The sequence below is a fragment of the Panthera uncia genome, chromosome F1 (assembly GCF_023721935.1).
Source record: "Panthera uncia isolate 11264 chromosome F1, Puncia_PCG_1.0, whole genome shotgun sequence".
Lineage (NCBI taxonomy): Eukaryota > Metazoa > Chordata > Mammalia > Carnivora > Felidae > Panthera > Panthera uncia.
This window is the reverse complement of record NC_064813.1, coordinates 19,176,540-19,200,785: the sequence shown is the minus strand read 5'-3', so window position 1 is coordinate 19,200,785 and position 24,246 is coordinate 19,176,540. Positions and strand designations below refer to the sequence as shown.

The window sequence follows — 24,246 nt, the reverse complement described above, 5'->3', positions numbered from 1 at the left end:
TCAAGTGAAATATTCTTCCCAGGAAAACGTGCTTCTCTTGCTATTTAGTTACTGTTAGAAATCTACCCAGTTTTATAATATTTCACTGATCATATTGTTAAGTTTTCAGTTTTTCCAGAGTATTCCTGTTCACTTAGGAATTCTGTAGTCACTGGGTCAATTATTGACCATCTATGTGCCAGGCATAATACAGGCATCAGGAACATAAAAAACGACCAGCTTTGGGCCTGACTTTAATCGAAAATATTTCTTGGATCTGTGTATGATCATTCAACAATGGATCAACTACTAACCATACAGTTTTATGTTAATAGTCGTGCAAGTGTGAGAAAATTAGTAACAAGAATTGAACTCCAGTAAAGTGCTGATGCAGACATTAAAGCCTTTACCTGTGCATTTAGGATTTCCCATGTGCAGAGGACCCAACAACCGCTATTTAAATGTCACCAAGTGTGCTTTTAAAAGTCTCCCAAATTTGCTAGCAAAATGTGAACGATAGCTTAAGGTCGGATGATCTATTGCTTTTACTGTTTTCTTTCCTCTCCAGCGGGCTCCACCACCAGGGAGCCAGGGGCCTTAGGGGCTCGGACGCCCCGGGGTCCGCGCACCCCGCTCAGACACTTGGGGACGCACGGCGCCCCGCGGGTGGGGTGGCCCAGGGGTGGCCCGGGCGCGGTTCCGGCCACAGGGGTCAGCCGGGTGGGACGCTCTCGCGCGATCCCGGGGGCCAGGGCGGGGCCGGCGCTGTCCCGCGCTTCCTGCCACCCCGGGCCACCGCTCCGCGCCTCTCCGCTCCGGGCCATGGCGGCCGTGGCTTGGGGACGGTGCCTCCCTCGGGTGTGGTTTCGCAGGTGGTGCCCCGACTTCCCCCTGCGCTCCGAAAGTCAGCCGGGGGCGGGGGGGCTGGGCAGTAACCGACCCTTGCTCTGTGTTGCAGGAGGGCCGGGCCTGGCTGCGGCCGCCACTACCGCGCCGCGTTCTGCGCCGAGCTGAAGCAGCCCCTGGCCATCGAGGAGGTCGCCTCCCGCCCCGTCCGGCCTCACGAGGTAGGATGGTGACTGGCCTGTCCCCGGGATGCCTGACACCCACTTTCGCTCTCCGCTTGGCAGCCACCACACGCTCCGCAGGCTTCCGTCCTGAACGGAGTTCCCAAGTGCTCAGCTAGGGGGAGGCCGGGAGACTGGAGCGCAACTCTGTCCTGGGCGGGAAGGGCCCTTTCAGGGTTCACAAAAAGGCCACAAGTGCTGAAGGAAGATTGCTCCCCCAAATTAAAACGCAGGCCTCTTTCTGAAGGCTCCAGAGCTGTTGCCTTAGAAAGAGACAATTCTGATTTGCACGCGACTTTTCATGACCGCATCAGGTTATTGGTTTAACAAACATAAATGGACCCCATCAATGGCTTCCTCTTCAGCGTTAAGCACTTCCTGATCTGTCCTTTTTCCTCCCCCAGACCAGTCCGGCAACATCTGTCCTATAATTCTTCCTAAACATGTGCCTTGTGCCCTCCTTCGGTGTAGCGCAGTGATTTGGGGTGGGGTTAGTTTAGGATTGTGGGCGTTTCCGGCGAAACGTGGAAGTCACTTTGGCCCTGCCGGGTGACCACGGTGACCACTCTGGTGACACAGTGTCATCTCTAATGGAGAATGAGAACCTCTGACAAGGTGGAGCAAACAGTGAGCCTTACTGTCAGGGATCCCTGGTGAGAGGCAGAAATGCGGCTGCAGCCCAGAAGCATCACTAACAGGGACCCTGTTGCCAAATGGATTATTTGGGCGGGTGTGTGATGGCAGCCTGCTCCCTGGGATTTGGGTGCTGAAAGACATTTATTCTTGACTCATCCCCGAAGCAAGGTGGAGTGGCTTGAGGACCTACGTGTGGCATGCATGTCAACAACTGATGTGTCATGCACGCAGTGTGGGCGGGCTGAAGGCTGGGCTCCTTTGTCCTGTTATTTGCCCAGACACTGCCTGGGAAGGAATTAGCTCATGAGAGTTGGGTCTATGTGAGTTTACTCACCGTTAAATCCTCATACTCTGGAATGGTGCCTGGCACACGGCAGGCGCTCAACACATTGTTGAATGGATGCATTTTGCCCATAGAGACGCCTTCTCACCAACATGGCCACCTCTGCACTAAACTGGAAATGGAAGCAAGCACGTAGACGGATGTCAGCGATTCTGTCTTGCAGCCTTCGTTTCCTCCTGTTTCTTGGCCCTGTTCTCTAACTTCAGCCGGTGTCAAAATCACCTGGGACTTGTTAAAGCAGATTGCTAGGCTTTGTCCCCAGAGTTGCTGATTGCCTAGGTTGGGGTGAGGCCTGAGAATTTGAATTTCTAAGTTCCCAGGTAGCAGTAAAGCTGGTGGTTCTGGAACCAGACTTGGAGAACCGCCGGCTTACAAGAGTGTGGGCTACACTGCTTCAGGCCTGCCTCTGCTCTAGCACGGTCATGAAACACAGAAGCTGGGGATCTAGAACCAGCCTCCAGGGTAATTGCTGATCCCCACAACAGCTGGTCATGTTACCCTTCTGCTTCAAATCCTTTAATGGCTGCCCACTGCTCCTACTGTGAAGACTAAGATCCTCAGTAAAGACTGTGGACCCTTGGATGGTGTGTGTGGTCCCTGCTCTGTAGCCCCATCTCTTTCTCTTCTTTGTGCTCTAAGCTCACTGGTTTTTCTTTTGTTCCCATCACAGGGCCTTTGCACATGCCGTCGCTTTTGATCGTGTCAGGCTTTCCCTCTCCTCTTTTGAATGGTTAACTCTTAGCTGTTCCTAGTTCCAGCGTTACTTACTCAGAGATGTTTTTCCTGACGTCTCCAAAAGGTCAAACCACACCATGATGCATTTTCATAGCACCATATGTTTCTATAACATTTTTTTTTGTAGGAGTTGTAATTTAGCAAATAAATCATCACAATTATTTGTTTGATATCTGTCTTCTCTACCATACTCCTAGCTCCACGAAGGCAAGAACCTTGTCCGGGTTGTCTCATGATTGCACACTGGCACTTCGCATATATACTTGGCATACAGTAGACGTTCAGAAGATATTTTGGTGTAATTGACTGAACTCTGTCTCCATGGATGCACACCGCTCCACTTTGCCGCTGTGTTTCCTTTGTAGGTCAGAGTGGACGTCCATTTCTGTGGAGTTAATTTTGCTGATATTTTGGTCTGCCGTGGTCAGTATCAGGAAAAGCCTCAACTTCCCTTCACACCTGGTGAGTCTGAAGGGACCAAGTGACCGGTTGGGAAAGATGATACAGAGTTTTCAGAATCATGTGCTTCATCTCGGGTACGACCCCGGTGGTGCTTGCCTGATGGCAGTGATGCCTCTGATGTGTCAGCCTCACCACTAACTAAGAAGCTCTGGGGGCACTTGGGTGCCTCAGATGGTTAATAATCTGACTTTGGCTCGGGTCATGATCTCATTTGGTGAGTTTGAGCCCCGCATCGGGCTGTGCGCTGTCAGATCCTCTGTCCCTCTCTCTGCCCCTCCCGTGCATGTGCTCTCTCTCTTTCTCTCTCTCAAAAATAAATAAACATTAAAAAAAAAAAAAAAAGGAACTCTGGATAGTGAACTTCTTGAGCGAAGGTTCTATACCTGTTCTGCCCCCAGTTATATCCCTGTTTTTAGCATTGTGCCTGGCTCATTGTAGATCCTCAATAAAAACGTTAAAAATGAGGAAATGAACAAATGAAGTTTTACATACCATGTCCACCAGAATTCTGATCAGAATCCTCACTGGCCCTCATCATTCCCTTTCATTCCTTGTTAGTGCCTCTGTTTTTTCACTGAAGGATCATAAACATCTGTTTGCAGCTAAAGCTCTCAGTCCTCACAAACACATTCCTAAAGAAATCTAGTATCAAAGAATCAGAAATAAGAAAAAGAGTTTATACATTTCTAGCAGTCCACTGTCTGATTTTAATTACGCCCAATCTGATTACATTTAGATCCTGAATATGTGGACAAATGACTGCTTTTTGTTGTTGAAATTTATTTAAAGAGATAGAAGTATAGCTCACTGTGTATAGAGTACATGTATATTTTATATAGACATATACTGTTAAGGATACAGCGATTGCAAAATAGTTGCTGTGTTTTGGCCTTGGTGTTTGGTTGTGTCTCAACATTTGGAACCATTTCCCTCTGTTTGCATTTGCTGACATGCTGGATGGGGGTGGGGAATGTCATACTCAACTGAGTTATTCCTCTTGAAGCTCAAGTGGGGAATATGTGATCATTAAATTCAGAAATTTTGGAGGTGGAAGAGGAAAGAGCAGACTACATCAGTTCATCCAAATTGAGCCAAGTACTTATGAATAAATATAGTTCATGTCCTCATAGCCCTCAAGAGAAGAACCGGAAACAGATAAATGCAATCTGATGAACATTGTAAGTGGGGTGCTGTAGGGAGCCCAAAGCCCCAGTGAGCAGGATCAAAAGTACTTGTGTGCTAGAGGCACCTGGGTGGCTCAGTCGGTTAGGTGTCCGACTTCAGCTCAGGTCATGATCTCACAGTTCATGGTTTTGAGCCCCGTGTCGGGTTCTGTGCTGACAGCTCAGAGCCTGGAGCCTGCTTTACATGCTGTGTCTCCCTCTCTCTCTGCCCCTCCCCCACTCACTCTGTCTCTCAAAAAATGAATAAATGTTAAAAAAATTTGTTTAAAGGTTTATTTGTTTTTTGAGAGACAGAGACAGAGCACTAGCCAGGGAGGGGCAGAGAGAGAGGGAGTCACAGATTCCAAAGCTGGCTCCAGGCTCCGAGGTGTCAGCATAGAGCCCGACGCGGGGCTTGAGCTCACAAACCGCAAGATCATGACCTGAGCCGAAGAAAACGCTTAACCTACTGAGCCACTAGGTGCCCCTAAATGTTAAAAAGAAAAAAAGTACTTGTGTACCTGTGATTCTCTGTGCTTTTGCCCATTCTTGAAATTTTCCTTTGTGTCTGGTAAGAATAGGACTGCCATAGCTTTTCAGGTTGTGATCATGAAATCTTAAGTTCACTTTCCTGTGCCTTGGGTATGAAGCTCTTCCCCTCTAGCCTGGGTGGTGGGGGAACACTTAAGCCCTCTCAGCTCTGATCACGCTTTTTTCATCTTCATGGTGCCAGGCTTTATAGATAACCTAGTGTTTAAACAATTTGTCTTAGGAATGGAGTTTTCGGGGACAGTATTGGAGACAGGCACAGATGTCAGCACAGTGAAAGAGGTAAATAAGTTGAAATCCAGGGAATTGATGTGTGTGTAGCTGTGAGAAACGTGCTAACCTCATTTGTAGCTGAAGGGTCTTGCTTCTCTTGGCCTTCGCCAACAGACACCAAAGCGAAAATGAGATGGAGGGGGAAGAAGCTAATTCTGAATTGGAGGCAGGAAGCCAGTGGAAGTTCCTGGCTTCGTAAAACTTTTTATTACTAAACAAGGCAGCACCTCAGCCTTCAGTTACTGAGAGGAGAGAAAATTCTCAAGTTTCAGCCTCTTGTGGAAAAAAAATAAATAACCCTGGGATTCTAATTCCTATCAACTTTTTCCTTACACTGTCCTGTCATTGTCCAAAATGTGCTCCTATTGTCTTGGCATCCTGGTGGGGATATTGAGGAGGTGGCTGAATTATTTACTAAACATTAACTCTGAATAGATGATTAAGGCAAATCTGTGTCTTATGGGGTCAGAAAGAAAGATTGTCTTTTTTGTTTTGGTGCATTTGGGAAAAGGTAAATGGCAAGGCCATGCATTTGAACGTACCCTTAATGGTATTTTCTCTTCAGGGAGATCGAGTTATTGGCGTGAGTGGCTTTAATGGTATGGCTGAAGAATGCATCATTGATCACAAGGTATCCCCACCTCTCAATATTCATGTTTGGAGATTTTTTTCCTCCTTTCTTCTCTTTAATTTCCACCTAGCTTTCATTTCTTGTTAGCCTTCTTTCCCTCTTTTTTGTATTTGTATTCTCTTTTGTATTTGTATTTGTTTCTCAGCCAAGCACTTCTTTCTTTCGAATGCTAAACCCGTTTTCTATATTGGTGTGACAACCCTTGCACAGAGCTTTGTTTGTGTGGAGTGGTGTAAGGAAGAAGGGCATTTTGTTTTCTGAGTCCTGCCTGGAGCAGCTGGTTGGCTGTCCAATCGGACCATAGGTAGTTTGGGTAGAAAAACTGGTTTGAGGCATTGAGCTTGATACAATAGCTTTCTCCCCTGCGTGAAGCTTGTGAAAGAGTCCTGGGCATGGAGCCAGCCAGGGTGGAGGGGTAGGGTTGTACAGGATGGGAACGGTGGCCCCTAGTGGTGAATAGCATACACTTTTTTTCACAGCTTTATTCAGGTAAAATTTGTATAGAACCTTCCAGGTTCATCCCCATGACAGTGTGGTTCCATTCTTTGAAAGTGGGTTCCTTCCTGAGCCAGATGCCAGCCTTAGGATCTTCGAAGACTCGTACACCCAAGTTCTGAACTCTGTCGCAGCTTGCTTGGTTTTAACTTCTACCCTGGGCATGGTTCCTGACAAGCTTGGTTTCCTTGCAGATCAGTCAGTCAATCAGATCATAATATTTACTGAGAAGCCTCTGTGAACAGGTACATGTGCTTAATCCCTAAGTTACTGTTATCTCTTTTTATAGACACTGTGGCAGATTCCAGAAGGGGTCCCCCTCCGAGAAGCTGCTACCTTGCCTGTGTCTTATGTCACTGCTATTTTGGCCTTGGAGCATCGGGCCTGTACTCGGCCTGGGTAAGAGACTACGTAGACAACAGAGGGCTAGGTGGTGTCTCTGTCTGATATGAGAAGTGCCCACCAAGGCCTTGCCCCTTCCTCTCTGCTCCCTGTCCAGTCTATGTGAGAAAGGGCCAAAGGAAGGTAGTGACCCAAGAGAAGGGTCTGTTGATAGTGGGGATATCCTTTTGTCTGAGATGGAATGGTAGACTGTGAACTTGGCCAATAGGAATTGGGAGAAATCTGTCTTTCAAGCCTGGCCACTCTGGAGATCACCTCCTAGCAAACCTTAAATTTTAGAGTTGGTTTATGTAAACTCGCTCCAGTCTGGTTTTAACACAGTCCTGTGGCATTTGTTTCTGTGAAGCTTGGTTGTGTGTGCCTACCTGGGGTATTTCAAACTCAAATGTGCAGAATTTTCCCACTTTACCTGAAATAATATGCCTCTTGCCTTTTTAGAGAGCCTGAGCATTGAATTGAGCAGTGACCATTACATGATCGATGCCTTCTAAAATTCAGCAACGTTTAACGTGAGAATGATTCTAGGGCAGAATTTCTGGAGCAGAAACCTCTAGAGAGATTAAGGAATGTTTTTCCTGGGAAGTCTTCAACCAGACCAAATTCGCACAGGTCAAGCAGTCACATACATAACCCATCTCCAAAGTCTGGAGAGTGGGTGTCCATGAAGGGTTGAGTGAAATGGCCTCGAAGTTCTCTTCTGGCTTTAAAATGTTCATGAAATCATACGGTTGCATGATTTTTGAAGCTTTCCGAAGTAATATTCATCTTTCTCTGGCAGAGAAACTGTTTTAGTGACAGCAGCAGCTGGAGCCACAGGCCTTGCAGTGATAGATGTGGCAACAAATGTTCTTCAGGCTAAGGTATTTGCATGTTAGATTCTCTGTTAAAAAAAAAAAAAAAAGTCATCCCTGGGGCGCCTGGGTGGCTCAGTCGGTTAAGTGTCCAACTTCCACTCAGGTCACGATCTCGCGGTCCGTGAGTTCGAGCCCCGCGTCGGGCTCTGTGCTGACAGCTCAGAGCCTGGAGCCTGCTTCCGACTCTGTGTCTCCCTCTCTCTCTGCCACTCTCCTGCTTCCACTCTCTCTCTCAAGAAATGAATAAACATAAAAAAAAAAAAAATCATTCCTCCAGTTTTCAAACCTAGATAGAATATATTCATTCGTTCATTCATGAGTATCACGTGCGAGGCACTGAGGAGATAAAGTAACCCAGATTAGGGTCTTGCCATCTGTTTGCCTGCAGACTGATGAGGGGACCTTGGAGTAGATCACTCTTCCTTCTGGTTAACAAAACCTGGCAAGGCCTGACTTGCCCCGTGGCTTCTGCAGATTCCATTTCCTCTACCTGTAATGCTCTTCTGAACTGTCTGCCCCCGCACTTCAAATTTAAACTCAGATGTCATATTTTCAGGGAAGTATTCTTTGTCCCTCAGGAGATGGTAATCTGTCCCCACATCCCAGCCCCTGGCTGTTTGTATATGGTCTCGTAGCATCCTGTACGTCTCTTTCATGGTACACTTCAGTGTGGTCTAGCCTTTGCTTTTGTCATTTTTGGATTAGTGCCTCCTTCCTACTTGACTGTAATCCCCATGAAGGCCGGAATAGTGTCTTTTTGGCTCATTTATTGTAGTCCTAGCACCTGCCATGGTACCTAGACCATAGCAGGCACTCAATAGCTATTTCTTACATACAATTTTTTTTTTTTTTGAGAGAGAGCAAGTGACCACATGAGTGCACATGGAAGGGTCAGAGAGAGAGAGGGAGAGAGAGAATTTTAAGCAGGCTTTATGCTTAGCACTGAGCCTGACGCAGGACTTGATCTTACCACCTTGAGATCAAGACCTGCACTGAAATGGAGAGTCAGCCACGCAACCAACTGAGCCACCCAGGCGCCCCGAATAACTTCTTAAAGGAAAGAATAAACAAAGGAAAGAAAGACCCAAGTCCCTGTAGGGGTATCACTCTGAGGCTGTGGGTATCAGATAAGGAGGATTTCTTGGAGAGAGTAGACATTTAAGCTGACTTTTGAAGGACTGGTAGCAGTTGAATGGAGGAAGAAGGGAAGTGAGGGCCATTTTAGTGGTGGAAGGGCAGATCAGAGGACAGAGACATGGAATGTCACATGTTGCATTCAGGGAATTGCTGGTAGCATCTGTGGAACAAAGGGTCTGTGTGGGGAATGGTGGGAGGTGACTCCAGGGAGGTGGGCAGAGACCAGATCATGCACCGCTGAAGAATTTGAACATTTATTGGAAGCCATCGAGAGCTATTAAAGACTTTAAACTAGGAAGTACCGTGATTGTATTTGCATTTTGCAAAGTTCATTCTGGTAGCAGGGGGGATGAGGAATGCGGCAAAGTCAGGGGTGGTCTGGAGGCATGTAGAGCAGCCTCTTGGGGGTGATCCAAGCCACAGGTGATGATACTGGAACCGAGGCACTGGAAGCAATGAGTTGAGAGATATTGACGTAGAAAAGAATAGAGTTTGATGCCGGGAGAGCATTCCCTAATACAGTTGAGGGAACAAGGACTTTGAAATTAGTCTGACCTAGGTTCAAATTCCAACTCTGCCTCTCACTTAATTGCTTCAGTTTCCTCATTGGTAAAATAAAGCTTTCCTCATAGGGTCGTTGTGGGAATATTGAAATTACACGTGCAGCACGCCTATTAGAGGGCACGGCGTGTCGGCGAGAATCTCTTAAAAAGGGATCCGGTTATTATTAGACATTGAGTGGGAAGGAGCAAACTAGGTTAACGTGTGGATTTGCCATTTATTGCAGTTGAGAAGACAGGAGGGACTGGTGAGCTCAGGTTTGGAGGCATTAAATGTGAGGTTTCTGTGGAACGTGCAGTTGGGCTATCCGGAAGGCACCAAGATACACAGGTTTGGAGATAACTGGATTGCCTTGGAATTTCTTCTGGTGGCCCCTCTCCTTTCTCGCATTAAGTTCTTTTGGGGAAGCACATGTGAGTTCTGAAAGCAATCTTAGGTACCAGGAGGCTCCCCATGGAATATTAACACATTTCATGTCAAAGCTAGGGCTTTTAGCACCTCGCAGTGGGGAGACCAAAATTAGTCTCATTGTCTAGAACCACTGACTATTTAACATTTCTTGGAAGATAAAATTGCACCATTTGTTTTAGATCATTATAGTAGGTTAAGTAGAGAGAAAAACTCATTTTGATTCAGATATTAAAATTAACCCAAGCTGTATTTTCTTTAGCAGCCATAACTGTTTTAAGCAAATGAAAACAACAGCAAAATAATAAAAACAACTTTAGAAATCTCATCAGGCCACCTACTTGTAACGGGTTGTTTTGAGAGCACCTTCCATTCACAGCATTTCACGTTGCTTTCAAAGTGCCTCCACACCAATTATCTTTCCTTGGATCCTAACACACCACTGGGAGATGGGTAATGTGTTTATTACCCCTATTTCACAGATAAAGAAGGCGAGCCACCAGGGGAGACCATGATTCGTGTCAGGCCTCCCTGGCACCTTGCGAGAAGCGAGATTGGCCTCAAGCCCCAGACCCTAGGCTGGTGTCAGCCCTCTGTGGCTCTGTGTGCTGATGACCGTCAGTGAATTTGCAGCTACTTGAGGGTTCCCCTGGGGAGTATCTGAGCGTAGCTTTTAGTTTCAAAGAGTGGTGGGTGAGTGTGACATATCTTAAGGGCATTGATGTCCTTGTGTGTTTGAATGCATGTTCTGGATGTCACCTTGGGGCCATACTGCTCAGGCTGGTGGGTGCTATCCAGTGATGCGGCACTTTTAGGCGGTACTTACGTGTTAGAAGTACTTCTGGAGACTTCCAAACCCCAGCCTCCTCCCACTGTGGCCCATGGCCATCTTTGCCAGGCTTTCAGCAGGGCTTTCTCCCAGAGTGGTGGAGTGGAAAAGCGTGGGCTTTGGAGGCAGGCAGCATTGGGTTTGCATAATTGTTCTACCACTTAACTGCCTGGCTAATTCTGGGTTAATTACTCAACCTCTAGATCTGGGTCTCCATCTATAGAATGGGAGGAATTATACCTCCCCCATAATGTTCTTATGAGGTTTAAATAGAATAAGTGATTGTGTATGTGTAACAATAGAGTCAATTTAACACTTTGTTTTCCAAGTGCTTTATGTACAGTATTCCATTTGATTAAAAATTCTTTTTAATGTTTATTTATTTTTGAGAGAGAGACGGAGCATGAGCAGGGGAGGGGCAGAGAGAGAGGGAGACAACAGAACTTGAAACAGGCTCCAGGCTCTGAGCTGTCAGCACAGAGCCTGATGTGGGGCTCAAACTCACGAGTCGTGAGATCATGACCTGAGCCGAAGTCGGACCCTTAACCGACTGAGCCACTCAGGTGCCCCCCATTTGATTTTAAAAATAAATCTTGTTTTATAGATGGGGTAACTTTAGGGAAGCTGTTGGACAGAATAGAGGTTAAAGCATGAACTCTGGAGATGGATTACTTGGGGTTGGATCCCAGTTCTTCCTCCCATTAACTCTGTGACCTTGGGCAAGTTACTGAACTTCTTTTGCCTTTGTTTCTTTATCTCTAAAATGCTAACAGCATGTATATCATTGGGCTATTAAGATAAGACTACGTGAGTTATTAATATACATAAAGCATTTAGGATAGTACCTGGCACATAGTAACATTAAATAAGTATTATTTCTTGCTAAGTAATTTGTCTTAGGTAACACTGCTAGTTAGTAGCAGAGTCAGGATTTGAATTCAGGTCTTTCCAACTTCAGGATCTTTCCACTGAGTCATGTTTTACTCTCTGGGAAGCCTTTCGTGATCTAGGTCTAGATTGGATACCTCTCCTCTGCACTTCTGAAGCTGTCTGTACTTCCCCATCATCATACTGCTTTATCTTGCTACCTTGACTCTAAGCTTGGGTATCTTTATTACTTGACTCATAGTAGGTATTCATTAAAAGGTGGTTTAATTCATATTTGGAGAAGACTTTCAGACTTTTTTTTTTTTTTTTTTTTTTTTTTTTTTTTGAGATAGAGAGACAGAGCACATGAGGGCGGGTGGGGAGAGAGGGAGGGAGAGAGAGAATCCCAAGAAGGGTCCGCACTGTCAGCATGAGTCCAATATGGGGCTGCAACTCATGAACCGTGAGATCATGACCTGAGCTGAAATCAAGAGTTGGACGCTTAACCTACTGAGCCACCCAGGCACCCCATTGGGTAAGACTTTCTGAGTGTCCCCTGAACCATCTCCTAGCCAGACTCATTGGCGTTCCAGGATTCCCGGAAATGTGGATCCCATGGCCAGTGGGGGTGGGGGGGACAGAGGGGCCAGTGTGATGGTGCTGTCTGTTGGCCCTGACGTGTGGGATTGAGGCTGATGCTAGGGCAGCAAGGTGACGTTGGCTTCCTTGTTTAGTACTCTTTGTGGTTGGAGGCTGGGTGGGTGGGGTGAACCCCTTTTGATACATATTCTGGATTGTCGAAAGCTTTGTATTCTTTCTGCAGGTAATAGCTGCAGCCGGAAGTGACGAGAAGTGCAGGCTGGCGATGCGGAAGGGTGCACAGTCCATCGTGAACTATAGTCAGGGCAGCCTGAAGGAGGCAGTGAGGAAGCTGGTGGGCAGTGATGGGGTGAACGTGGTCATCGACGCTGTGGGAGGAGATGTCTTCCTGGAGGCTCTCCGCAGGTGCATGTGGTGGTCTTCCCAGAGGGGGCTGGACCTGGGGATCTGCTGAAACCTTTCTAGACCCGTCTTCCTTCTGGCCTTGCTCCTCTTCCATTTTTGCTGCTCACTTTTCCTATAGGCATTGGCATCAACGAGAACAGCTGAGTGGGAGGGTGAAAAGCAATAGAAGCAGAGGGAAAATCAGGAAATGCTTAAATATAGAAAAACAAGATATCCAACTGGAAAATATCCAAAAAATGACTGTAGACTCTCTAGTTAGCAATATCGAATGCTTTAGAAATTATTCATGTGTTAAATTCAGCTATGCCGGCCCCCATTAACTACTTTATATACATAGTGTGGGTAATTCTTGAGATCATCGTTCAGATGTTAGAATGACTGGCGTGGCCGTTCCCTAGCTATCTGTGCACCCAAGTGTGGACTCTTTTGATCTCACTGGTTTCAGAAGCAGCCAGCAGTATAGGTGTCTCCTTGGCTTGTTTTTTGTTGTTTTTTTTTAAACTTTTTTTTTTTTTTTTTTTTTTTTTTTTTTGAGACAGAGAGAGACAGAGCATGAACAGGGGAGGGGCAGAGAGAGAGAGGGAGACACAGAATCTGAAACAGGCTCCAGGCTCTGAGCTGTCAGCACAGAGCCCGACGCGGGGCTTGAACTCATGGACCGCAAGATCATGACCTGAGCTGAAGTCGGCCGCTTAACCGACCGAGCCACCCAGGCACCCCTTGGCTTGTTTTATTAAAAGAAAATCATTGGAGTTAAAGTGGGACTGTTGTATCTACACTAATTATCCTTCTGTTTTTATTTATTTTTATTATTATTATTATTTTAATGTTTAATTTTGAGAGAGAGAGACAGAGTGTGAGCAGGGGAGGGACAGAGAGAGAGGGAGACACAGAATCCAAAGCAGGCTCCAGGCACTGAGCTGTCAGCACAGAGCCCGACGCAGGGCTCGAACTCACGGACTGTGAGATCACGACCTGAGCCTAAGTTGGATGCGCAACCAACTGAGGCACCCGGGCGTCCCTGGTTTATCTCATTTTAAAGTTGAGGAAACAGAAGCAGAGAGAATACCTTACCCGCAGAAGGGACCCAGTTGGTTCTATAGCCCCTGAGCATCACTGCACTGTGCTGGGTACTGTGCTTACAGAAGCAAAGGAAGGGGTGTGTTGACTCAATGGAGAGCTAGGACAGAGAGCTCCTAACTCTTACCTTTCTCTTGCCTTCTAGGTAATGAGTAAAAGTGTTGTGCCAATGACTTCTTACTTCCCTCTAATGAAGAAAAGCAAAAAGCAAAAGCCAAACAAATATATATGCATTTTGGATCAAAGGTGTTTATAAAATGCATTTTTATAACTTCTTGCTTAGTGTGAAACTGTATCATGCTTCTCAGAATGGGCTGCAGGAAACTTGTGTGAATTTTCATAGATTATTCAAAATTCTCTGGAGAAGCACATAACTTTAAGGACTCCTAAAGTAAGTTTTCTTTTTACAAAGCAAATGATGTTTCATTAAGGTACCTATCTTCTTATTCCTGTTCCTAAGTTCAAAAATCTTCTGAGTTGTCTTTTTTATTTTATTTATTTATTTATTTATTTATTTATTTATTTATTTATTTATATTTGAGAGAAAGCAAGCAAGCAATCAGGGGAGAGGTAGAGAGGGAGGGAGAGAGAGAATCCCCAGCAGGCTCTGCGCTGACAGTGTAGAGCCAGAGGTGGGACTTGATCCCATGAACCGTGAGATCGTGACCTGAGCAGAAATCAAGAGTCAGACGCTTAGCTGACTGAGCCACCCAGACATCCCTGAGTTGTCTTGAAGTATAGCATATGGAATGTTTCCTTCTATGAAGTAGAGGAGTAGTTAAATAGATAGCCTTAATTCTTTCTTTCTTTATTTTTTTATTTATTTATTTATTTTGCGAGTTAGAGCATGAGCAGGGGAAGGACAGAAAGAGAGGGAAACACAGAATCAGAAGCAGGCTCCAGGCTCCGAGCTATCAGCACAGGGCCTGACATAAGGCTCGAACCCAGGAACTGTGAGATCATGACTTGAGCTGAAGTCAGACCCTCAACTGACTGAGCCACCTACGTGCTCCCCTAGCCTTAATTCTAAAGTCGGTCCTCTTATAAAACTGGCTCATTCCTCTGGCCTCCTACTGTCTTGCTTATGACTTATTTTTATGGTTCCTACTGAAGAATGCAGAGTGATACAGGGCGGGTCACCTCTGCCAGTTTGTCAAGTTAAGAGGAATTCCTAGCTGGGGGTTTAATGCATGCTGCTTTTTTAAGTTGTGATAAAATATACATAACTTAGTACTTATCATTTTAAACACTTGTAAATGTACAATTCAGTGACATTAAGTATGCTCCCAATGTTGTGCAACTGTCCCCAACTGATACTCTATACCTGTTAAATAATAACTGCCCCTCTCCCCCTCCCCCCACCTCCCTGATAACTTCTACTTTTTATCTCTATGAATTAATGTAGATTGCTTTTTTTCATTCTACACTTTTTACTGTGGCTAAAAAAAAAAAAACATAACATAAAATTTGCTATAGTAGCTATTTTTTATATTAACCATTTTTAAGTATATAGTTCCATAGCGTAAAGTATATTTATATTGTTGTGAGGTAGATCTCCACAATTTTTTTCATCTTGCAAATCTGAAATTCTTTATCCATTAAACAATTCCTATTTCTCCCTCCACCCAGCCCCTGGTAACCACCACTTTATTTTCTGTTTTTATGACTTTGACTACTTTAGATCCCTCAAAATAGTGGAAGCCTACAGTATTTGTCTTTCCGTAACTCACTTATCTCATTTAGCATGATGCCCTCAAGGTTCATCTATGACATAGCATGTGACAGGATTTCCTTCCTTTTTTTTAAAATTTTTTTAATGTTTATTTATTTTTGAGAGAGAGAGAGAAAGAGAGACAGAGTGTGAGTAGGGGAGGGGCAGAGAGAGAGGGAGACACAGAATCTGAAGCAGGTTCCAGGCTCTGAGCTGTCAGCACAGAGCCCGACACGGGGCTCGAACTCACAAACTGCGAGATCGTGACCTGAGCCGAAGTCGGATGCCCAACCGACTGAGCCACCCAGGTGCCCCAGGATTTCCTTCCTTTTTATAGCTGAATACTACTCTATTGTATGTATATAACACATTTTGTTTATCCATCCATCAGTTCAGGGACATTTGGGTTGTTTCTACCTCTTGGCTATTGTAGATAGTGCTGCTATGAACGTGGGAGTGAAACTATCTCTTCAAAATCCTATTTTCAAGGTGCCTGGTGGCTCAGTTAGTTAAGTGTCCAACTTCGATTCAGGTCATGATCTCGGGTTTCGTGAGTTCAAGCCCCGCGTCGGGCTCTGTGCTGACAGCTGAGAGCCTAGAGCCTGTTTTAGATTCTGCGTCTCCCTCTCTCTGTCCCTCCCCCGCTTGTGCTCTCTCTGTCTCTCTAGTAAATAACTAAACTTTAAAAAAACGTTTAAGAAAAAGACCCTGTTTTCGGTTATTTTGGATAGAGACCCAGAATGGCATTGCCTGATTGTATGGTAAGTTCTATTTTTAGTTATCTGAGGAACCTCCATACTGTTTTCCACTTGAACCATTTCACATTCCCACCCACAGTACATGAGGGTTCCAGTTTCTTTACATCCTTGCTAACACTTGTTATTTCCTGTTGTTGTTGTTGTTTTTTATAGTAGCCATTCCGATGAATGTGAATATACATTGCTTTGTATAATTTCTTCTTCTTCTTCTCTTTTCTTCCCTCAGCCTGGCCTGGGAGGGCAGAATTGTGGTGGTGGGTTTTGCTGGAGGAACCATTGCTTCTGTGCCGGCCAACCTTCTGCTCCTGAAGAATGTCTCTGCTATGGGGCTGTACTGGGGCCGATACAAAGAGCAGAACTTTCCCGTCTTCTCCAGAATCCTGTCCTCTGCTCTTCAGTACTGCCAGCAAGGGCGCATCCAGCCACACATCGGAGCGGTTTTTAAGCTGGAGGAGGTGAGATGCTCTTAAGGGATGTGATGTGCCTAATGCCAGCACATAATCTGTGTCGAACGACTGGGTAGTTTCTGTCTGGAGCCCATAAATCCTCCTTTTATGACATGAAAAGGTGAAAATGCAATGCAGAATAATGGAGTCTCACGGGCTGCAGGGCCACAGGATTTCTCCCCGTCTTCTGGTTTGTATGGCCATAGCCTCGGGCCTAGTGAGCCACCTGGGAAACCGAATTTGCGCAGGCCATGAAGAAGCTGGATATTGAGACTGTATGTATGTCATGGGTTTCTTAAACAGGGGGAAGTGATGGTGCTTTAGAAAATAATTTACCCGTGTTTAAATGAACTCTGAACTCCACAACATACAAGTCTAAGAAGCAAGCATTTAACTTGACCTTTGATTTTAGAATACAGACGCTTTAAAGTACAACCAGATGATCTAAGCCGAGGTTCTGAGAACGAAACACTGTATCATGCCCAGCGTCATAAGACTGTAATTCATCCATTAGTCACTGTAGTTAATTTTGTTGGCTGTTCACTCCCTTCTTTCATTCCCCCTCAGTCCCATTAATGTGGCTTAGACTTCCTCCCCTGTAATTGTGTGCATGCATATGCAATATAGTTGTAAATGTGAATCTGTTAGGTATTCACTGTGAATTCACTGCGAAGCCTTTTCTTTTCCTTTTTTTTTTTTTTTTTTTGGCTTAATTTGTTTTAACATTCAAAAAACTGTTTTGGTAGCTTGAGTCGGCCCTGGATGGGGCAGCGTTTTGTTCCCGTGCAGATTAGTTGAGCCCGAGCTGTCAGTGCCAGACTTTACTGCTCACCAGCCTTCCATTTTTATTTTTATTTTTTCCTATGCTGGGGCATATTCTTCTCAAACATGGTTTACTTTCTTCTTCTCCTTTTTGGTACGTCAGTCAAGAGGGTAGCATTTGGTGGTAAAAAGAGAACCTGGCTGGCCATGGGAAAACTGGTTGGATTCTATTTCCGCCTGTGCCTTCAGTTGCTCCTTCGGGGAAGTCTCCTCTGCCCTCCAACCATCAGTCTCCACGCCTCTGCAGCAGGTTATGTACTTCAGGGGCGGCAGTGTGCGGGGGTGGGCAGGTGACCCGAGCTGCCTGGCCTCTGGGACCCCATCTCTGCTGGGGTCTGAGTAGCTGCACATTTTTACCTTTTTGTTCATCTGTTTCTTGCGTTAAAAGGTTTTGTGGCTTAAAAAACTTGAAAACCACCAGTTTCCAAAATTGCTGAGTCCCCTTCTGTCTTGTGACTTTTATCATGTGCCTGTGAACCGAGGTTTGCTTTACCTAAAGCTCATGTATACCTGTCGATAGAAAATGAGGACAGTTAGGACAGGTACGGAAACACTTGCTAGTTTAAACAGTCTCTTCTCTCCACTGATGTGTTCTAAGTGCTGCTCAGGCATGGGAGAAAGCCAGAGTTGGATTATTGTTTTAATCACTCACACTGAAGTTCTCTGTTCTTTTTTTTAATTAAAAAAATTTTTTTAATGTTTACTTATTTTTGGGAGATAGAGTGCGAGCAGGGAAGGGGCAGAGAGGGAGACACAGAATCCCAAGCAGGCTCCAGGCTCCAAGTTGTCAGCACAGAGCTCGACATGGGGCTCAAACCCACAAACTGTGAGATCGTGACCTGAGCTGAAGTCAGATGCTTAACCGAATGCGCCACCCACGTGCCCCTCTGTTCTCTCTTTTTTAAAAGTTTACTTATTTATTTTGAGAGAGACAGAGAGTGAGCAGGGGAGGCACAGAGACAGGGGGAGAGAGAGAGAATCCCAAGCAGGCTCCACACTGTCAGCACAGAGCCAGATGTGGGGTTTGAAGCCACAAAACTTGAGATCATGACCTGAACTGAAACTGAGAATCAGACACTTAACTGACTGAGCCCCCCACGTGCCCGAAGTTCTCTCTTCTCTTAAACACAAATTAGCTATCTAATTACTACCCTCCTGTCAGCTTGTCCTCTCCTTTCCAATGAGGGCTCCACATGTAGGGTTTTTCTGATTCTTCCCACACTGCTGACCTTCCTGCTATCACCAGGCCCTCTGAGACCATTCTCCCTAACAATTTCAAACATTTCATTCACACACCGTCCCTTTACTATTTCTTCTCTTTCTCTGTCTCTTTTTTTCAAGATTCAAACCACATAGAGGAATAGTAATAATATAATAATGGCAGCTCCCGTAGGTTAGGTGTATACTATGGGTCAAGAACGGTGCTAAACACTTTTACATGTATTTTCTTATTTCATCTTTGTGATGCTCCCTTGACGTGTGAGCCATTTTTATCACGTTTTACAGATGAAGAAATCAAGACTTGTAGGGGCTAAGAAACCTGCTCAATATTATATAGTAAGTGACAGACCTGGAATCCAGTCCAGGTTGGTTTGAAGCCAGATTCTGGGCTCCTTATGGCTAAGGCAGACCCTCTCCTCATACAAACGAGGAAGTTGCTTCTTAGAAACCTATTCTAGAGTATAAAGTTTGTTCATCTATCAGAGAATTATTATGTGAAAGAGCTATCTTATAGTTAAAACAACCAGGAATCTTGGATTTTTCCAAGCAGTACCGGAATTTATAGATTTTAGGTTTTTTAAATTTTAATTTAATTTACTTCTTAAATTTATTTTGAGAGAGAGTGAAAGAATGTGAGTTGGGGAGAGGCAGAGAGAGGGAGAAAGAGAATTTCAATCAGGTTCTGCCCTGTCAGCACAGAGCCCAAATCAGGGCTCGATCCCACAAACTGGGAGATCACGACCTCAGCTGAAACCAAGAGTCAGACATTGAACCAACTGAGCCACCCAGGAACTCAGGTTTTATTCTTTTAAAATGAAGATGATTAAATGAATATATGTCGTTAATTTGACTTAACTGTAAAGCCTGGGTAATATTTTTTATGTAAATCAGTTAATGTATTAGAAAAAAATTATTTATCAGAACCTGTCTGGGCTTGGAAAATGACCTCTGTACGTATATATACCAGTATATACATATAATATCAGAGATGCTAGTGTTTCCTAGTTTGTGTTTTCTCCTGAATATGTGGGCTTATAGATTTGACCTTGGTAGTTGATATTAATATGACCACATACTTTGTACCATAGTCTTTTTAGTAGGCATGGGTATGAACTTCTGTAGCCCTCTGTGCTTTTTGTTCATCTACTCGTAATTACTCGATACTTGTCATTCCTATAGACTATGAACTCCATGTGGGCAGGGGCCATGCATCTCTTTGTCTCCAGATTCTGGCAGGTACTCATGTATCTGTTGAATGACTGATTGAGAGGAGGGGGCTATAGGGTTAGACCACCTGGGTTTAGATCCTGGCCGTACCTCTTAACTGGCTATGGGCAAATTACTCACATCTCTGTGCCTTAGTTTCCTCATGTGTGATAGGGGCAGCAATATACTCTACATACTAAGGTGGTTATCAAGATCACATAAGGTAACACGTGTAAAAGCACATAACAAACTCTTAATATATTGTTTAAGGCAAAATACCTCGCCATCATAAAATGGTTAGAGTTGAGCTTTTTCACTTCCCATGAACTATAACACATATGTTGACATTTCATGGGCAAGATTAGAGAAACAGCCTTTAGATTTTGAATTTTAACTAGAATGTATTATTTGCTGAAGGGTTGCACCCGTGCTGTGATGGGTGGGCCATGAATGTGTCCCGTGATCTGTTCAGAGGATGGCCTTATTTAGATGTGTCAAGTCTGTGTTCTGTAGGGAGAAGCTCACACACATCTCAACTAGACAATATTTAAACCCTAGAGATCTGAGCTTGATTATTATACTAAGGTCAGGTGAGGTCACTACATGAATAGATTTGATATATAGAAATTGTTTACTTGAAGTTTCCTGAGTGTATGTATGGAATATTCTTTTTTTTTTCCTAAGGTACACTTTCATGCCCAGCACAGATCCCAACATGAGGCTTGAACTCATGACCCTGAGATCAAGACCTGAGCTGAGATCAAGAGTTAGATGCTTAACAGACTGAGCCACCCAGACACTCCTATCTGTGGGCTATTCTCTTTTTTTTTTATTTGTTAATTTTGAGAGAGAGAGAGAGAGAGGGAGAGAATGAGAGAGAGAGCATGAGCAGTGGAGGGCCAGAGCGAAAAGGAGAGAGAAAGAATCCTGAGCAGGCTCCATACCGCTGGTGTGATGTGGGGCTCGAACTCATGAACTGTGAGATCATGACCTGAGCTGAAACCAAGAGTTTTACACTTAACCAACTGAGCCACCCAGGTGCCCCATATCTGTGGAATATTCTTAAAAATTAAATTACTCTTTAAGTTTAAAAAAAATTTTTTAATGTTTATTCATTTTTGAGAGACAGAGAGAGACAGAGTGCAACCAGGAGTGGGGCAGAGAGAGAGGGGGACACAGAAGCTGAAGCAGGCTCCAGGCTCTGAGCTGTCAGCACAGAGCCCGACACGGGGCTCGAACTCACGAACCGTGAGATCATGACCTGAACCGAAGTCAGATGCTTAACTGACTGCACCACCCAGGCTCCCCTATGTTTAACTTTTAATAAATGACCAACCGTTTATGAGAATGGTTGTATTCTTTTGCATTCCCACCAACAATATGGGAGAGTTGAGTTGTTTGCCATCTGCCAGAACTTTGTATTGTCACCTGTTTTCTTTAATGGTGGCCGTCCCAGTAGGTTTATAGTGGTATCTGACTGTGGGTTTAATTTGCATTGCTCTATTGATCTTGAGTATGTTTTCACATGCTCATTTGTCATCTACCTCTTTTTTGGTAAAATGTATCGGCTGACTCTTAAAAGAAGATTCAGATGAACATGTATTAGAGCAATGACATGAGGAGTATAATGCAACTCTGACGACATAGCACTAACTAAGCATTTTTACCTTTTGAAAACAATCCCACTCAGTCCTAGATACGGTCATTCACTCATGAGTTTATTTTCTTCGTCAGCATTCACTGGGTACTGTGTGTATGCCAGTCAATAAAAACAGACGTTAGGCGTTTGTTTTGTTGGGAAGATCTCAGGACAGGGTTACAATAGGGGGAAAGAGTTGGATTCTAAGGAGGTATGAATCAGCATGATATATTTAGGGAACTATAGCTTATTTTGATTATTCCTGCTTGATAAGCTAATTAAAAATTCTAAGAGCAGAACCTAAGACAAAAGCAATATCCTCACCCTGCCCCCATATTATTCTGAGTTGCATATCTCCAGAGACAGATTTAATTATGGCTTCACCCTGTGCAAGGGAGGGTTCTGGGAACAGCCTGGGTGTCTATGTAGGGAGCAGTATGGAACAGCCTCCCTCTCTGGGGGCAGCCTGTAGAATATAGGGGGAAAATGTCCCCAGGCATCTGAATTAGCTATCAAAAGAGTCTGGTCTGATGCCATGCACTTTCCTTCTTACTTTCTCACTCAGAGCCTTATCACACTCTGAGCATCCAGTCCGGGACAGCACTGGTTGCCTGGATAGAAACCACAAGGTAGAAAGGAGACAGAGTTGGATTATTCTTAGAAGTAGCTACAATCACAGCAGAAGTGGCAAATGGACATAGAAGTCCAGAAAAACAGAAGGGAAAATCACAGATGTTCAAAATTATGAGATCCCCAAATCATGGAACAAAAAGTTTGTGTTTCCCACCAATATTATCTTTTCAAGAAGTTAGGTAAATATGTGCTACAGTTCTATACATACATACATAAGCCAAGTGATTAAAAACAAGCTTTCGCACTTAAACAGACAACTTTCTTTGTATGTCAACATTAATCTGTAGGAGATTCCTCATTTCTCTAGGAAGCCAGTAAAAGAGGTATCGCTATCTCGAATCGTGCTTGCTTTCGGAGTATTTCCTATCTTTGGGCTGAGACAGATCTCCAGGAACAGGCAGCTTCAAACTGATGGTGAGATACAGCTGTAAGTCGCCTGGAGCTGTACCTCTGAGTGGTCGACATTTCAAAACACGTGTCTTAGACCTCTTCAACCTTTTCTACCTCCTTTGAGTATGTCTAAATTTACGTGGATTGGAAAGGTCTCTGTAAGGCACAAAGCCCTGCAAGACAGATGTTTTTGAAACCAGAGATTTCATGCTGCAGAAAATTGATTTGTTTGATTGATTGATTTGTTTTTCTGCTTATTTTTTTCTGTGCTTTTTGGGAAGAGTTTCCGTGGGAAGGTTGGCTATATTCATATTCCTCATTTCAAAGCCCAGTTTCTTTTTATTACTATTTTTATTTTTTTTACATTTTATTTTTTTAATGAATATGATTTATTTCCGAATTGGCTTACATACAACACCCAGTGCTCATCCCAAAAAAATCAAAGCACATTTTCATTGTTGGGCCGTCTTCTGCTTTTAGGTCTGTGTATTTCTGGATATCTGTATCTACTTATTCCCTTTATTCTCGTTGCCCACTACCGTTCTCTACTCTTGTTTCCCTCCTCAGAGTCAGTCTCTATAATGTGTTTGATACGTATGCTTGGATTATGTTTCCTTGTAAAACATACGATTTTTTGTGTGTTAGTTGATTTTCAAGCGACACAAATACCTAACAGCATAAGGTTGTGCGGTAGACCTTGTTCCGTTTCTCCATTTTTCACTCAGTGCTGTCTTTTTAAGCGCCACCGATGTTGCTGGTGCTGTGCCCGGTTCATTGCTTCTCACTGCTGCCTAGAAGAGAGCGGTGTGCACCTGCCATAGTTTACAGACCGGCTTCCTAGTGATGCGCTCTGGCCTTGACCTGATTCCCTGCCACCATAATCAGCACTATAATACACAGTCACACGGTCTCACAGTCGGGACTGTGCAATGTTGCTTTGGGAGCATTTTCCCAGGAGTAGGGTTGTTGGGTCATAGGATGTATGACAGCAAACTGCTCTCCAGGATGACTCAACTGGTTCACGCCCTCACCAGCAGTGCACGCAGATTCTTCTTTCGCCAGCCCATTGATATGTAGCATGGTCCTACTTTCTGATTTTTGCCAAACTGACGGGTGTAAAGTGGCATCTTATTATTTTAATTTGCATCTCCCTGATTTCTAATCAATGTAAGCATCTCTTTATAGATTTGGTAAACATTCAGGTTTCCACTTCTTTGAATAGCATTTTAAGCCCTTCATGCGATTTTCTGCAGGGCTTCCTGTCTCTTTCTTACTAATTTGCAAAATTTCCTTGTGTAATCTGCAGTTCTCAAATTTTAATGTGAGTATGAATCACCTGGGGATCTTGTTAAGATGCAGATTATGATTCAGTCAAGGTAGGAAAGGGCTCAAGATGGTGCATTTCTAATAAGCTCCCAGATGATACAGAAGCCTCAGGTCCTTGAACCACCCTGTGAGTAGCAAGGTTCTAGATGCTAATTTGAGACTTTGCAGAAGTCTGTCTCTCCAAATTTGTCATTGCTCTGTCATCTTTGTCTAGATTTAATGTAATCAAACACATCAATATTTTGCCTTGTGGGTTAGTGCTATTTGGGACATATTTAAAAAGTCCTTTGTTATATCTGGGTCACAGTGATCTTCTCTATTTTTCTCTACTAACTTTGTACTTTTATTTCACACTATTTCATGCTTTTAATCCATCTGAAGTCTCCTCTGTATTGGGTATACGTTAGGTAAGCAATTTTTAGTTTTCTACTTACAGTGACCTAGTTTTCCCAGACCAAATAGTTCATTGTTTCTCCACTGATTTATGTTGCTACCTTCATCTTATTTCAAGTTCCCAGATACACTCTGTTTTCTCTTCTATTCCCTTGGTTCAGATACCTGTTCCTACAACAGTATCATACTGTTGTTGTCTTTATAGTTGTGAAGTATGTTTTCCTA

General features: G+C 44.2%; 1 protein-coding gene across 3 annotated transcripts in view; it reads left to right on the top strand.

Annotated features, from left to right (window-relative positions):
* The first annotated feature begins 299 nt into the window (after positions 1-299).
* LOC125925186 (quinone oxidoreductase-like protein 2) overlaps positions 300-24,246 on the top strand; it is a 28,360-nt gene continuing 4,413 nt past the window's right edge. Inside the window, exons 1-10 of one of the 3 annotated variants that reach the window (XR_007458727.1) lie at positions 300-851; positions 938-1,046; positions 3,126-3,222; positions 5,158-5,216; positions 5,773-5,838; positions 6,623-6,732; positions 7,514-7,595; positions 12,215-13,154; positions 13,622-13,722; positions 16,172-16,264. Coding sequence is in view for 1 of the 3 variants with exons in the window: in XM_049634014.1 (XP_049489971.1) it covers positions 511-851; positions 938-1,046; positions 3,126-3,222; positions 5,158-5,216; positions 5,773-5,838; positions 6,623-6,732; positions 7,514-7,595; positions 12,215-12,396; positions 16,172-16,400 (1,275 nt within the window). In the remaining 2 variants the exon portion in view is untranslated. Of the gene's footprint in view, positions 852-937; positions 1,047-3,125; positions 3,223-5,157; positions 5,217-5,772; positions 5,839-6,622; positions 6,733-7,513; positions 7,596-12,214; positions 13,155-13,621; positions 13,723-16,171; positions 16,401-24,246 lie in introns of those variants that run through there. The other 2 variants (XR_007458728.1, XM_049634014.1) reach the window with 2 other exon arrangements.